This window comes from Notolepis coatsorum (assembly GCF_963971535.1).
Source record: "Notolepis coatsorum genome assembly, chromosome: 5".
In the NCBI taxonomy this organism is placed as follows: Eukaryota; Metazoa; Chordata; class Actinopteri; order Aulopiformes; family Paralepididae; genus Notolepis; species Notolepis coatsorum.
The window spans coordinates 24310283-24327062 of record NC_140169.1 but is presented as its reverse complement, the minus strand read 5'-3'; the positions used below and the strand labels follow the sequence as shown (position 1 = coordinate 24327062).

At 41.0% G+C, this 16780-nt stretch overlaps 1 protein-coding gene across 2 annotated transcripts in view; it reads left to right on the top strand.

The window, feature by feature from the left end:
• Positions 1–16780, top strand: part of smarcal1 (SWI/SNF related, matrix associated, actin dependent regulator of chromatin, subfamily a-like 1) — a 57125-nt gene that overhangs the window by 18087 nt on the left and 22258 nt on the right. For both annotated transcript variants that reach the window (XM_084315033.1, XM_084315032.1), the window contains exons 10-12: positions 2126–2266; positions 2978–3196; positions 15346–15416. In XM_084315033.1, coding sequence (XP_084171159.1) covers positions 2126–2266; positions 2978–3196; positions 15346–15416 — 431 coding nt within the window. The remainder of the gene's footprint in view (positions 1–2125; positions 2267–2977; positions 3197–15345; positions 15417–16780) is intronic.

The following is a 16780-nucleotide window of genomic DNA, read 5'->3' as shown; positions in this document are numbered from 1 at the left end:
GGCTGTTTTAAAACCAGAGACAGTGGACAGACTTGTCTTTCTTGCCTGCAACTTAAAGTAATGGCTTTGCTTGTCCAAATGACAATACTGACCAAATTGAGATTTATTTTTCTCTTTTTTTTTTTTTTTTTTTGCTTTCTAATTTAACATACAGTTTGAAACCGTCTGTACACAGTAGGCTATGTGTGCTAGCAGAGCTAGTCTCCAGTCATGAGTCACAGTGCACATGTGCGGTGGTTTGTCCACCAAAAAAGCGCCAAAAGATAGAAAAGAAACTAGCAGAGCCAGAACTGTTCAACTCCCCTGGAGCCACAGCTAGTAGAGAAGCCGGTTTACTTTAGCTTTCAAACCAGCTGCAGCCTGAGAACTGGAGTGTGAGGGGATGTAACACTAAAGATGGCGGCAACGACAAAGAATTGCTGCAAAATAAACATACATCTGTTGTTTAATAAAAATAAATAAAAAATATTATATATATATTATATTTGATTTTTTATAATTTTTTTATATTATCGTTATCGCGATATCATTTTTGGCCATATCGCCCAGCCCTACTATATCTATACGTATCCTTACCTACTCTTGACTACTACCATACTGTCTTTATACCTGTATCACTGTACATATTAATACTACAACTATGTAAATGGTAAAGGATTTGCACTACAACCCATATCTCAGTACACCTTACTGTAAATTGTACCTAAATTGTACCTCATCCCATTTCTGCTTTGCACTATATAGTATTGTATATTAGTATTGCATAGTATATTGTATGGTAACTCAGTTACTTCTATTCTGCATCGAACATTGTACAGATGTATATACTGAACACTGTCTACGTACGTGCCTTCTATTTTTACTTCTATATTATTTCATACTTATCTCTTGTCTAGCACAGTCTCTGGAGCGTAACAGAAAGAAGCATTTTGTATAAAAGTATTCTGTACTTCTGTATGACAACTATTAAAGAAACTTGAAACTACATACATCTGATTAGCAGTATTACTCAGTAGTACTCATTTATATATTTTATACCCAGTTTAATCACCTGTACGTTGTATATTACTATTGCACTTTACTGCTACATTTGCACTCTGGTTGGATGCCAAACTTATTTTCATTATATTGTATGTGTGCTGTATAATGACAATACATTTGAATCTAATCTAAGAAAAGATCGGTTAACAACTCTATATGGATTGTGTTCTTGCTGACGTCAGTGTTTGTCTCTTTATACTGATGTAAATAATGTGGTTTGATTTGTCATATTGTATGTATATTACTCCCTCCCTGTGGTGAGACCAAGGGAGAATACAAGGTCTCCTTCTGCCTGCAGTGCTTCATCTCCTCTCTGTCCCGTCAGGCTGTCACATTACATTAGGTACAATAATTGTTAGACTAGAAGTCTTTATTTGTCATGCAGTTTAACACACACACGCGAGATGGGCGACCCACAGGAACACACACATGCACTGAGTCACAGATGAAATGTCTCTCTGCACTTTTCCCATCCCGTTGTCCTTCCCCCCATGGGCAGCCGGGAGCATATAGGCCGTCAACGTGAGCCGTGCCCCGGGGACCAATCCAAGTGCTCCTGTCTGTCTTCGTCAAGGACGCCACAGCGTTAGCGATCTGTTGTGCAAGGATGACTTGCCTTAAATCCCTTGACAACTGTTTCCTTCTCCCGAGGAATGTTCTGATCAACAATTAATCGGTCGGTTTGGTCAAGACTTTAATGGAGAACAGGGTTTGCACAAGGTCCTTGAAGTGCTTAAAGTTCTTGATTTAAAAAAAATATATAAAGTCATGGCCTGGAATTCCTTGAAAACAGCCCATTTTTAACAAGGTGCTTAAAAAAAAGCTTAAAAATCAACCATTCGCATTGAAAGTTGTTCATCCATGATCAAATTGTTCTGAATCAAGAAATACATTTTTTTTTAAAGTGTAACTAATTGTCAGACATTTTATTTTTAAGCCATAAATGGATTTTTTTTCTATAAAAAAATGCCCTTTTAAAATAAAAAATGGTGCTTAGAAAAATACTTGAAAGTCCTTGAATTTCATTTTGCAATGTCTGTGGGAACCCTGGGAGAAGAAACCCATGCTTTTTTTGTGTCTCCAGGCGGCTAAGAGGGTCATCCTGCTGTCTGGGACTCCGGCCATGTCCAGACCGTCCGAGCTCTACACTCAGATCCTGGCCGTGAGACCGACCCTCTTCCCACGTTTCCACGAGTTTGGGACACGCTACTGCGACGCCAAACAGGTCAGCTTGCAGCCTCTACATCCAACACGCCTATCCAAGTATGATACTTAACACCTGGACGCCGTTGTTGATATTGGTGTTGTCATTTGTCTGGGATTGAAAGTGTCCTTAAGAGTACACGTATCGTAGGACACGGGTGCAGGATTACCTTCCAATGTCCTTGTCCGTCTTACTTACACTGGTCTACAGTACTCTGAGAAGGAGTTGTGTATATACACAAGGGGGGGTTTATCAAATGATTGTTGTCAGTATTGGTGCACTTTCAAACTGATGTCCATAGATTACATTTGTATATCTAAGCACTGATCCTCCTTGGCTGTATTCTCTTTATTCTCTGTGTATTTATCCTCTTGGCTGTATTGTCTCTATTCAAGCTCATTTATGTCAGCTTTTGATTAGCTTGCTGGTACTTAGATACAGTATGCGTAGGTCTTGGTTGGAGGGGAACGTGTTCTTTCCTTCCAAATTAATGAATGCCCACCTCAAGGATAAAGAGTACCGATTTAAATAGGCTCATTACCCCCTTCTCGCTCGCTCTCTCTCTCTCCCCCTCTCGCTCGCTCGCTCTCGCTCTCTCTCTCTCTCTCTCTCTCTCTCTCTCTCTCTCTCTCTCCCCCTCTCTCTCTCTTTCTCTCTCTTGCTCGCTCTCTCTCTCCCCCTCTCCCCCTCTCTCTCTCTCTCTCCCTCTCCCCCTCTCCCCCTCCCTCACAGCTTGCCTGGGGCTGGGACTACTCTGGCTCTTCCAACCTGGGGGAGCTGAAGCTCCTTCTGGAGGAGAGTCTGATGCTCCGACGCCTGAAGTCGGAAGTCCTCTCCCAGCTTCCCGCCAAGCAGCGCAAGGTTGTCACGGTGACCGTGGACGGGATCAACACCCGCACCAAAGCCGCCCTCTCCAGCGCAGCCAAGGAGCTGGCCAAGGGACATTCCAACGTAAGTTACACTTAAAAGGGTAATCTCAGAACGTTGGACCCCTGGCCTTATTTTCTTTTTCCTCTGCACAATCCAAGCTGTTCTTCATACTGCATACCTGCGGCTCCAGCTAGTTAGCCACAAAACCAATGTAAAGTAATGGGGCCATGTTCTAGCCTGTACAAGCCCTGAAATAAACAGTGAAACCTACTCGAGTTTCATGCAAAAAACTAAATGCAAAAATTAGGTAGAGAGGTAGTACACATTTGTAGGAATAAATAGATAAAATATGGTGTAATTATTATAATTTTTTCTTTTTAAGTGAATGAATGTTTAACACAATGTGTGCCATAAACGAGTTAACTCGTTATTGGCCGCCATGCGTTGCGCGCCAGAAACGAGTTAACTCGTTTTTGGGATCGTTATTTCGTTTATTTGCTATATCTATTCATAATTCATAGCTGCAGCCTCTGGTATCCCCTTCAGAGCCTGTCTGAGCTGGCAGACGGTCAACACCGCCCTCTACTGCCAGGCGGAGCTATTGCATCTCATTGAAAATGGGCTGTTGTGTTTTAGGAGGCGATCTGAGCCGGGCGGGCAGGGTTTAAATATTCAGGGTTTAAATACTCGGGCGAGCCAGTTCTATACAACGATGGCATTGAACAGTAACTCCGCCCACCCGTCATTGTGAAACGGTTGGTAGTGTGGTACAGACCTCCACAAGCATTATTTGGAATTGCGATCAGATATTTGGATTACCGTACTTTTCGCACTATAAGCCGCACCTGACTATAAGCCGCAGCAGCTAAATTGAATGATGTGTACATATATAAGCCGCACTGGACTATAAGCCGCAGGTGTTTTAATGTTTAATTACCATATGTAAGGGTTTGTGCACAGAGGGGATTGTCGGAAAAGAGATGGCTGTTTGAGGAAGATCCCATTTATTAACATTTCAACAAACAAGTTGCATATTTGCATAACAAGTGTTACCATTTAGTGCAACGGAGTCAAGGATCTGGTCGGGGCATATAGCCTTATGTCGGGAACAGTCAAATTAAATAAATAAATTTGAATTAAAAAATCAGTTTAGCATATTAAATCGTTTTAGAAGCCTATAGCCTATTTTAACTCTCACTCATTGGGTGACTGGCTGCGAGGACTGCGAGGAGGAGGAGGAGAAGCTCCCATTTATTAACATTTCAACAAACAAGTTGCATATTTGCATAACAAGTGTTACCATTTAGTGCAATAGTATACAGAACATGTACTGTGCTGTGTAAACTGTACTGTACAGTATCACATAGCGTTTCAGACACACAAACTTTCAAACCTAAACGGTGCGCTCCCAGCGCACGTACCGGCATTGATCTACAGCTGGTAAAAAAAAAGATAGCCACTTACTATTCTAATTAATCTGTATCACAACGGAGTCAAGGATCTGGTCGGGGCATATAGCATTATGTCGGGAACAATCTAATTAAATAAAGAAATTTGAATTTAAAAATTTAAAAATAAGTTTAGCATATTAAATAGTTTTTGAAGCCTATAGGCTATTTGAACTCTCGCTCATTGGACGACTGGCTGCGAGGACTGCGAGGACTGCGAGGAGGAGGGGGAATTGCAACCAGTTTACAGTTTAGTTGACGATGCAATATCAATGGCTAAATTAAATGTGTTTTTTATAAAGTGCATGTAACACAACAGTAAGCGCGTAAGCCTAAAGTTGCAGTAACACGGCTGCTTAAAATATACGGTAATCAGCCTACCAGAAAAGTCATTACCGGTAATCCTCGTCTTCATCTTTTAGGCTAAGGTGCAGTACACGGCTGCTGTAACCAGAAAAGTCAAGTCATTAATCCTCATCTTCTTCTTCTTCTTCTTCCTGCGTACTAAAACCACCAAAGTCCTCATCTTCAGCGTCAGAAACGAACAGGCTCAGGGTGGCTTCGTCACCCACTCTCCTCTCTCCTTCGTTGTCGCCAAAACCAACAAACTCCTCTTCGTCACTGTCGGAATCGAACAGCCTCTGAAGGGCCTCAGCTGTGGCCGCGTCCTCCTCTTCATCACGCAGCAGTCCAGCCTTTCGGAACCCGTTGGTGCTTGTGGATGTCTTGACACTCCTCCACGCTGTCAGGATCCACTCGCAAACTTGAGCGAAAGTTGCTCTTCGCATGCGACCCGTTTTGGTGAATGATTTATCGCCGCTAGTCATCCACACCTCCCACTGAACGCGTAGTGCCACTTTGAACGCACGATTGACACTGATGTCGAGTGGCTGCAGATGCTTCATTGTGCCCCCAGGAATCACAGCTGGAATTGAGTTTGTGCTCTTGATGGCTGCTTTCACAGACTCTGTTATATGGGCCCTCATGCTGTCCAAAACGAGCAAAGCTTTTTTTTGGCGAAAGAATCCTCCAGGGCGCTTGACGTAGCACTCATTCAGCCACTCCTTCATTACGCTTTCCATCATCCACCCTTTCTTGTTGACTTTAACCCATTCTCTGCCACGCTTATATCCATCGCTGTTTGATCTCTGCCAGCACTGTAAGGCTATGTGTCCACTAATAGCCTTTTTTTCGAGGCGGACCGCTTTGAAAAAAGAAGACAAAAAGCTCTGAGCGTTTTTCTGAATGCAACTGAGGCTCGCGCCAGCCGCGGCTCCGCCCCTTCCTCGATGAGTTACATTGATGAGCGTGCTGCTTTTCCAAATGTTTAACTAGTTTCAAATTTATGAGCTGGGAGCGCTCCGCCAAAAACGCTGCCGTCGAGAGCTCATAAAATGCGAGGCGCGGCTCTGGGAAGAGGAGCGCGCCTGATGCTTCTCCAGCATAGAAATTAATGACAGAAAGGAGCTGACAACTCATAAAACGTCCGCTGTGGACACATAGCCTAAGTCTATGGAGATGTTCACCTTCTTTGCAGGGCTATAACTTTTTAAATAAAATAATAAAGATGAATAAAAGAGAATAATAATAATAAGTTACCAGAACTTAAAAATATTGAGTTCAGTTACTGTGCATTAAGGTTTTCAGTTTTCAATCCATAATAACACTGTGGGTTGAACAGTACCTTGTGCATTGTGGGAAAACTTCCAGATGGGGGTGTGAATGTGAAGAGACTGAAACTGTCGGGCATGTCTTCCTAAAATGTGAAAGGTATAGGAAAGAGAGGGAAATCTTTTATAAAAGTCTGGTAGAGTTGGGAGTCTCTTCCTTCTCTCTTAAATCTTTCTTTGGCATGGATAATGAGAACCACCAGCTGATCACAGAGGCAGTGCTGACATTTCTGCATACTTCAGAGTTGTACCAGAGGATATAGCGTTATTGTATTTATTAGTATTGGACAGGCAAGAGGAGCAGAGAAGAAGGAGATAGTGTGTTTTGAAGATGAGAAGAAGAAGAGGGTAAACAATCAAAAGTTGGTTTACCAGAGGCCTAACTATGGCACACCACTAGCGTAGTATAAGAACTGAGGAGGGCAGTAATACGCCTGCGGGAAATTCAAAAGAAGAAGAAGAAGAAGAAGAGCTCATCAAAAGAATTGCGGAGGGCAGTAATACGCCACGATGCGTCTACACTGCCGGAAATTCTAAAGAAGAAGAAGAAGAATCCATAATAAGTTAACAGAAAAATAAGTACACAACCACATTATTTCAACCTAATAACACTATGTTTATTGTCATTGTTTTAAGAACACAAGTTGACTTGGTAATACTCACATTTTGAGTAAAAAAAAATGGCTTTTAACATGTGCAATGTTCAATGAAATAGAAAAATAAATAATAAAATGTGTTGATTAACACTTTAATCGCCGAAAACGCTGGAACTCGTCTTTCCCCGCCATGCTCATTCTGCCGAAGACGCCGTAACACGTCTTTGATATCAATATTTCAAAAATCTGTGATCAAAATCATATTTCTCCTCCGGGGACCTGAGATATACTGCTGAGCTCCACTCAACTGTCTAACGGTTCAAGAGCGCCATCTGGTGGCCGATCGGCAGATCGGCCAACAGGAAGTGACGTGCCAAACAGGAAGTGCTCATCCATATTTCGTCCGGGAACTCGCGATCGTTAGCCGGACTCCATCTCGACACACTGGATAATCAATCGCTCGCCCTAACTCAATAAACAACATTATTTGGACGTATATAGTATTATACAACCTGGAAATGGTTCATCTAGATCAGGGGTGGCCAACCAGTCAGAGACTAAGAGCCACAAAAATTACTGTGGTACCACAAAGAGCCACACCATATACCAGCGTTTCTCAACCTTTTATTTCAGTCACGGCACCCTTCATGTGTTTATAGGTCTCACCCTCTGGCCTCTGAAGTTGCTAATGTCTTTTTTATTTGGGCCTCACAGGGTTAAAAGTACCCTGTGTGAGACCCACGGTTGCAAAATTACAAAATCACTTTTAGCCATTTAAAAAAATAATGTTTATTTAAAAAATGTTAAAGGGGAACTGTTTTACTATTTCTTTCACTATTTGGGCACTTTTACACAATTCCTGTGAGTCTATGGAACACCTAGGTTTTTTTTTTTTTAAATGCATTGTTTTGTATTTCTAATCAAGTACTAAAAACCGCATTTTTAGATCTTAAGCCGTTTTGAGGCTGGGCTCCAACCACTGTGTGGCCTGGTGCCAACTGCCACATCAACTGCCACATTATTATGCAGCTGAGAAATCTCTGACATCACAGCACATTTTCAGATGACTCAGTTCAGTGAGGGTGAATATTGTGAGAGGAGAATTGGAAGAATGCGCCAATATGAGAATTAGAGACATAGATCCTATTAATATAAGTCCACATAGCTAAGAAACAATGGTAAACACTGAAAAAGGCCATTTATAAGATAGTTCCCCTTTAAGCACATGTATAGTCAATGGTCCTGTTGTTCAGCCTCACAATGCTATTTGATAGTAAATGTGTTTATATGTCCCACCCTCTGGCCTCTGAAGTTGCTAATGTCTTTTTAATTTGGGCCTCACAGGGTTAACCTCTTAAGCCCGAGATATACAGTAAAAGTGTATATTTTCAGCATTACGTTTGTTTACCAATTATTTTAACTGTTATTAGTGAAATATAAGATTATAGAAATCTCAGGGCATTGAGTCGGAAACCGGCGCATATTGACAGGAGGAAGTGGCACATCCAAAAGTGAGTGTAGTCTTTTGAAGGAAGAGACTCAGGGCTTTCAAATTTAGAAAAACTACCCTACCCAGCTCACACCAGCCCCTGTCAATCATCTGACTTCTGAATTTACTTTTTAATTTCTCTTATTTTTTGGGATTATCTCCCACAAACCTGAACGTTATTGCCATAAAACGGAACGCAGTTAGTTTCTCTACCTTTCTGTGAACGTCTTGCAAAAAACGGTGTTGCAATATGATGAAAAATGGTGGAGAAATTTACATTATAAAAAAGATGGCAGAATTCAGTACTGTATCTACAAAACCTTCTGTTTAATCATCTTCCCTTTATTCATTTGCTTAGATTTTTCAGGTCTGGTCAATTTTAGCATGGTGTTATTCACAGTCAAAGATAATTTTTTTTTAAATAGAATTGATATTCTCCTTTGGTTCATTACAATTTACTCAAGCCTAGTAACAGACACACTATTTCTGACACTGATCCATATATGTCCCTAGATTCAGATACCAAGAACATGCAAATGGACCATTAAAAAAAAAATTGTAAATGTTTATTCTACGTCATTATGGAATGAGTGACAAAAAAAAAGGTAAAAAAAAGAAAGAAAAAAAAATATTTAAAATTATGGATGGAAGAGCTGCACATTGATGGGCAAAGAGCCGCGGGTTGGCCACCCCTGATCTAGATCAACATCCCATAATCGAAAACTGTCTACTCCAAGCTGATCGTCCAACGGCGCGAGGAAGATACGGTAAGATCCAGCGTTATTTTCCAACGTGTTCTTTACTAACTGCTCTGATGACCATATGATATGACCCACACTAGATGAATGATATAACGTTGCCCACGGAATTATAAACGACCCCCCGCCCATCCGGTCAACATCAGATGATACGTAGTAACTTCTAGAAGTACCTCCAGTTGACATTTTTTATCTGGCACCGATCGCTACCAAACTGTATTTGATCATCAATATAATGCATTTGGGGCTATAAATCAAGTTCTGGAGAAAGCTGCAGAAAACGATAAAAACATACAGTACTTATACTTTAGACCATATTTTAGTATGAATATGTGAATGAAAAAGTATAACGTTGCTACACCCTGAACAATAGATATAGGACATTGAATGGGCCATAATAATGTCAATTTAGCAATAGAATTTAAAAAGTTATAGCCCTGCAAAGAAGGGGAACTTCTCCATAGACAAATAGAGCTGGCTAGGGATGGTAAATTATGAATTTAACCATGGCGATCAAAGTGTTAATCCCACTGGTCCCAATGGTGACCGTAATAATGTTTTTGTTATAAGGCTCTGCAAATGTTACTAATGATGTAGCAATGTATTTCCAGCTAAATTGAAACAATAAACAAATAAAGGGTCTCAATTAAATATGTGGTAGTAAAAAGAACCTGTGGGAGGATTTCAACAAGATAAATGCGACAACAGTGCAAAATATTTCACTATAATATTTCAAAGCAAAAAAAATTAAAAATAAATTATAATACTTTTATATTTTTTTTATGCTGCCCCCTGTGCCTATGAAAATGCCCCTGCGTGCCTATGCAGGCACACGTTCCTAGGGTTGCCTACCCCTGTTCTATAGTATAAATATGTTTTAATTGTTTTCTGCAGTATTTCCCAGAACGTGAGATATAGGCACAAATGCATATATTAGATCATCAAATGCAGTTTGATACCGATCTACGCTATATTAAAAATGTCAACTGTACATGGTCCTAAACGGTATGACTGATCATGCGCGGGTGAACGGAGGGGGGGGGGGGGGGGGGGGTAGTTTATAATTCTGTGATAGTCGTTAGATGCTTCATGTAGTATGGGTGATATATTGATCAGAGCAGTTTGTATGGAAAATGATAAACAAAAACGCTGAAACTCACGTCAGTCTCCTCATACCGTTGGGCGATGAGAGTGGAGCAAACGGATCCCAGTTATGTGGTGGGGATCTAGGCGATCCATTTCCGGTTTGTATATTACTAATACACGCCCAAATCATTTAGATTATTGAGTTATGGCAAAGATCCATATCCACGGTGTGTGTATTGAGTCCTGCGACGATAAACGAGTGGCCGGACGGAATAGGGAGATGCACCGGGATCACAAGAGATCCACTTCCGGTTGCAACTCGCCGATCAGCCACCAGGTGGCAGTATTGAAGCGTTGCAGAGTTGTGCTGGCTCACACAGCATCCGACAAGGCTCCGTGAGTGAAATATGAATACCATGACGAAATTATGATCAGAATCATGTTGTACGCCGTTATTGGCAGAATTCGCATGAACTTGAAACCCGTTGTACGACGTTATTGGCGGGGAAAGGGTTAAAGGAGATGCCGTTCGGGATCTTTTCTTTTGCCATTGTAATCCGCTTAAAAATCACCATTGGCGGAAGCTTTAATCCAGAGGCTGTGCAGCCAAGAACACAAGTGAAATATGTTCTCTCGTGGCCAGTGGTTCTCAATGTGATGGACGATTCACCTCTCTTGTTAACAGTCCTAGTGAGAGGCAGGTCAAACATCAAAGGCACTTCATCCATATTTATGATCTGGTCCGGTCCGATGGAATATTCCTCTATCTTTCTTTGTGTGAATTCGCCGAAGTTTGTTATTTTTTCCTGGTAGTCGGGAGCATCGGCGTATTTAGACCACTATCAGTAGGGCACGTGCCCTACTGATGATCATCTGTGCCCCACTGATAAATTTTTTTTTTTTTTTTTTTTTTTTTTTTTTACCAAATGTTTTTTATTTTCCCTTTTTTAACAAATAATTATTATAATATTTTTTACTTCGCTTTGAAATATTATAGTGAAATATTTTGCACTGCATTTATCTTGTTGAAATCCTCCAACAGGCTCTTTTTTGTAAGTTGACTGGTTTGCACACCAATAATACAGTGCAATAATAGAATAGTAGAATAGATAGTAAAATTATGCAATAGAATGGCCAGAGTAAAATAGTGCTACAGTACAATCAACAGCGGGGTGTATTAGAAGGCTATGGTGAAGAGGTACGTTTTTACCTTATTTTTTAAAATATTAAGAGATCTAGCTTCCCTAATGTCCATAGGTAGTGTGTTCCATAACTTTGGTGCATAGTTAGCAAAGGCTGCATCCCTGATTTTCTTTAGACTGTGGCTTGGAACCTTCAATAGACCAGTAGTAGATGATCGCAATGTTTATACTTTGTATATAAGGAGGAGGACCTTGAAATCAATTCTAAATGTTACCAGAAGCCAGTGTAGGTTACTTACTTGTAACTTCGGGTTTGATCCAAGGAGTAAGTTGCCCCATATTGCTCTTTAACATTTCTCTTTTTGTTATAGGACCGACTAGTAGGATTTCAGTTTTGCCCTCATTTAATTTTAGGAAGTTGTTCGTCATCCATTTGTTTATTGCTAAGAGACAGGCGGAAATGGAGTTTATAGCTGTGTGATCATTTGGTTCAGCAAAGTACAATTGTGTGTCATCTGCGTAACTATGGAAACATACATTGTGCTTTCTAATGATATCTCCTCAATGTTCAATGTTCAATGCAAGTAAAGCACTTTAAACTTTAAGTATGACTAAATGCTTTCTTGACTATATATATAGTAACTGTTCCAAAATGCATAGATTTCTATGTATTTTAGGGGTTTGGGTGTCTAGCTCTTTTTAATATAAATGTCAGCTTGTTTTATTTATTTCATAGATTTCTATGCATTTCAGGAGTTTGGGGGGCTGGCTCCCCAAAATAATTAAATAACATAACCCTAACCTAACCCTAAAACCGAAATAAAGTTAAAAAAAAAATAGTTACAAAATCCACCCATTTTCGCCCACAAACCGGCCAAAACCGGCCAAATTTTGGTGCCCTTCTGTGCCCTACTGAAGTGCTGGGTCTAGATACGCCCCTGGTCGGGAGGGAGTTGCTGACACACAGTCGTCCGCACCCTAATGGACAGTCCCTTTCGTCTCATAAATCTGAAACACCAAGATGGTCCACCTCTAAAATTTTCTATTTTCATTTCGGTGGCGACTGTTTTGGCCTTCAGTCGGATCTGCACAGTGGAGACACCTCGGCCGCCTGCTCTCTGTGTGTTCACCCAATCTTCAACAAAGTCTTCAAGTTCGGGCCGTCTGCTTTTATTACCTCTGAACGCTTTTTTAGACTTTTTGCATTGAGACAGTTCTTCCCGCTGGCGTCCCCAACATCTCACCATTGACTCATTGATGCCAAGGGTACGTGCAGCAGCTCGATTTCCTTCTTTTACTGCCAGATTGACTGCCTTTAACTTAAAAGCTGCATCATATGCATATCTACGTTTGTTTTCCATAATGAGGGGTTGTGCATGAAAACTGCACAAACTGTCTTGCTCTCGTTCTGTCTCTCAGTTCCACTTTTCCTCATGCGCTACCTGCACTCTTCCGGTCTCCAGCTTTTTCTTTCGTTTTTAGGATAGATTTAGGAGGTCCCCCAGTGGCCGTTAGCTGTAAAAATCCATCTTCCAAAAGAAAGTTGTTGTTGTTGTTGGCTTGACTGCATATGATGTGGGTCAATCTAGCCAGATTATTTCTTATTCTGATTGTCGCGCTGCACGCTGCCGGTACACCAACGAGTCACAATGAGAAGCAACACAGAGAACAGGCTTCCAATCGCCGCTGCAGTCAAGCCAAGGCACACGAAGGGTTAAGTCACACTTTTAACCCTTCGTGTGCCTTGACTGCAGCGGCATAGCGTGCAGCATATAGGGGCGAGATGACAAGGCAGAGGTGCAGCATAGTGGCGACTGTCAAGGCGAAAACAGTACTAAACTGTAGTTGATTAAATTTCTTTCTGATGACATTAGGTTGCAATAAATACACTCGAACGAAATTCGTTCGCTCATAAAATTCGTGACATTCTAAATGTGATTTAATATTGTTTAATGACAAAACGGCCCGACTCGCGTTTTATGTGCAGTGCAACGCGTAATAAAACTGGCATTTGTCACAAGTTAAGTTGCTATAACTTATAACGTTATGATAAGTGTAAAGACATAATAATCAAAAAACAAATAAAAGGGGGACAAAAATAAATAAAAAGGAGTGACATGGGTTCATCCATTGTTTATTTACATTTCAATTTCTTTTCTTGTTTCCTTTTCATTCTTCTGTGATGTCATTTCCTTTCTTCCTTTCAGCGACTTCGGGTCATGAATTATTTAATTTAATTATTATTATTATTATTAACATTTCGCTATTCTTGTGTGTTTCAACACCTCGCTAAGTGCACGCGCACAGACCACACCCAGCTTCTCGTTTGTAGTCTTCCCACCAGCATTGGGACACAATACTGTCGGACAAATAACAAGAATTAACTCATTTACAAGTTGTATAAGTTTAGCAAATAAGGGAACAGATAAATAACATTTCAATGCAGTAAAAAAAGCAATATTTCGATTTTTACATTTTCGGGTTTGGTCCACATATAAGCCGCACCGTTATATAAGCCGCAGGGTTGAAAAATGGGGGGAAAAGCCGCGGCTTATAGTCCGAAAAGTACGGTATCTCTTTTGCATTACATCAGATACAAGGTAAGAACATTATATATAAATTTGATCATTGATCTGACATTTATTTCTACCCCGATCACAGCTACCTGTGTGGACCGTGTATGGCTGTTTACCGTTGGGTAGGAGGGGAGGGGGGGGGGGGGGGGGGGGGGCGAGCGAGCACCCCGTTACGACGGTAATTTCATGTATGGACGAGGAGACATAATACTGATAATCTAGCGTTGATTTCAGGATAATCAGCTGAAAAATTACAACGTGATGACTGGATTACAGTAAAATGCCTTTTTCTTGTCTTTTTCCTGGAATTACTGAAAAACACCCAAACCATACTCTATTCAAAACGGTATAAAACGGAAATGTACGGATGAAAAAACAATCTGTCTCGGGCATGTTGACTAGAAGCAACTCACTGAGACTCGCCGGCGTTATTAGACCCATAGATATAATATAAGATATATTTTAAGCACTCGCAAATGTCACAGTCTAAAACTATATCCATTGAATAAAGACCTGGCGATGAATGGGGTATCAGCGCCCCCTGCTGCTGGCGGTCAATGTGTTAAGGTGAATGTTTAAAGTGAGTTTGCATATGGATGAGTTATTGTTACAGTGTTCTTTGGGTGAAGAACCTTTACCCAAAGAGCTTTACAACTTATGCCTCACATTCACCCATGGTAAATGGACTGCATTTATATAGCGCTTTTATCCAAAGTGGGAGGAGGAGGAGCGGGAATCGAACCAAGAACCTCCGGATTACCAGACGAATGCTCTACCTCCCGAGCCACATTCGCCCGACAGTCACCCATTCACTCACACACCGATGGCAGAGGCAACCATGCAAGGTGCCAACCTGCTCATCGGGAGAACCAGGAACCTTCTGATTACCAGACGCCACTGTCGCCTCCATAAATATATAAAACATTGAGAGCGAATGCAATAGATAAATTCCTTCAGTGAACCTGGTCAGGCCTTGGTGGATTGTCTGCAGTTTCATCAGAATCGCGAGACGTCGGAGACCTCTGGTCTACTGTTTTCAAACCAACTTGGACATTCTTCAGAGGGGAATATTGTTTATCATCCTCTATTCTACTCGCCCTTTGAATGTTTTGTTGGGCCTTTCTCGCCTTTGCCCTGCGGTGGCATCGTCAGGTGGCTGCCGTGGAGTAGGCCTATTATGATGGAGATTGAGAGTCATATCCTCTTATAATGTGTACTTGTTCTGTTGTATGTTTTTGTATGTGTCTTTTATTAATTTCTTTGTTGTGTGTTCTGATTCTGTATTACATTGCACAAAATGTGGGACCCTCTCGAAAACGAGATACTGTATCTCAAGTGGTTTTCCCAATAAATAATTGCAATATTCATTGCGGACACAAGCTTGTGGTTGACCTTGGGATGGGCTGCACTGCTTTTAACACCTTACTCCTCTGGGCCCTCGTGCTTTTTTATTTCTCTCTTTTAGAAGTCGAAGGAGAAGGAGGCCCTCCTTGTCTTCTACAACTACACGGCAGAGGCCAAGATACAGGCCATCATGTGAGTACATCATTTATATATTTATTATATACATCATTTCAAGTCATATCGGCTTAGATTTTTATCATTATTGACGTATGAATGATTGTGGCTATGGTACTTAGAAGTAGAGGCCTTTGAAAGAGATAGGAGAAATGAGAGTTTGGGGACAGGAAAGAAGGACAGAAGAGGGTAGTGAGAGGCCGAAGAGTGTTTTTAATTTTTATGATTTCTTATAATTCATTTTACTGTTTTTTTTTTTTTTTTTTTTTTTTATGTCAATTAAAATTATTATTAATTTGTTAAAGGGGAACTCCAACATTTTGGGAAATTAGCTTATTTAACATCTTCCCTGGAGTTAGACAAGAAGATACATACCTTTTTTGTCTCTGTGCGTGCATTTTAGCTTTGGGAATAGACGCTCCGTTAGCATAGCTTAGCTTCATCACTGGAAGTGAGGCAGGACAGTAGCCTTACAGTGCCTTACAGTGTATTGCAAGGTCTGACATTGACCAAATTTGATATGCATGACCTTGGTGGGCTCTAGGTCAACTCCTGAAAAGGGGGTCAATGTCAGACCTTGCAATCAAAAGTTAGGGGGCGCACTGAAATTATGGCAAGGGTTATTAGCAGCCTAACTTTTGATTGCAAAGTCTGACATTGACCCCCTTTTCAGGAGTTGACCCAGAGCCCACCAAGGTCATGCATATCACGTTTGGTCAATGTCAGACCTTGCAATACACTGTAAGGCACTGTAAGGCTACTGTCCTGCCTCACTTCCAGTGATGAAGCTAAGCTATGCTAACGGAGCGTCTATTCCCAAAGCTAAAATGCACGCACAGAGACAAAAAAAGGTATGTATCTTCTTGTCTAACTCCAGGGAAGATGTTAAATAAGCTAATTTCCCAAAATGTTGGAGTTCCCCTTTAAGACCACTTTGATCAAACAGACTTTGTTTGGATATTATTGAGAGAATGCACCATCCAAGTGGAACTGGTCTGAACGACAAAGGTAGGTGTGTGTGTGTGTGTGTGTGTGTGTGTGTGTGTGTGTGTGTGTGTGTGTGTGTGTGTGTGTGTGTGTGTGTGTGTGTGTGTGTGTGTGTGTGTGTGTGTGTGTGTGTGTGTGTGTGTGTGTGTGTGTGTGTGTGTGTGTGTGTGTGTGTGTGTGTGTGTGTGTGTGTGTGTGTGTGTGTGTGTGTGTGTGTGTGTGTGTGTGTGTGTGTGTGTGTGTGTGTGTGTGTGTCAATTAGTGTTGTCACAATACCAACATTTTGACTTTGATACCGATTCTAAAATGATACCACGTCAAAAATCAGGAAAACTAGTGGAATATAATTTTACAACAGAACATGGAACATTCTTTATGCAATTTAGAATAAAAAT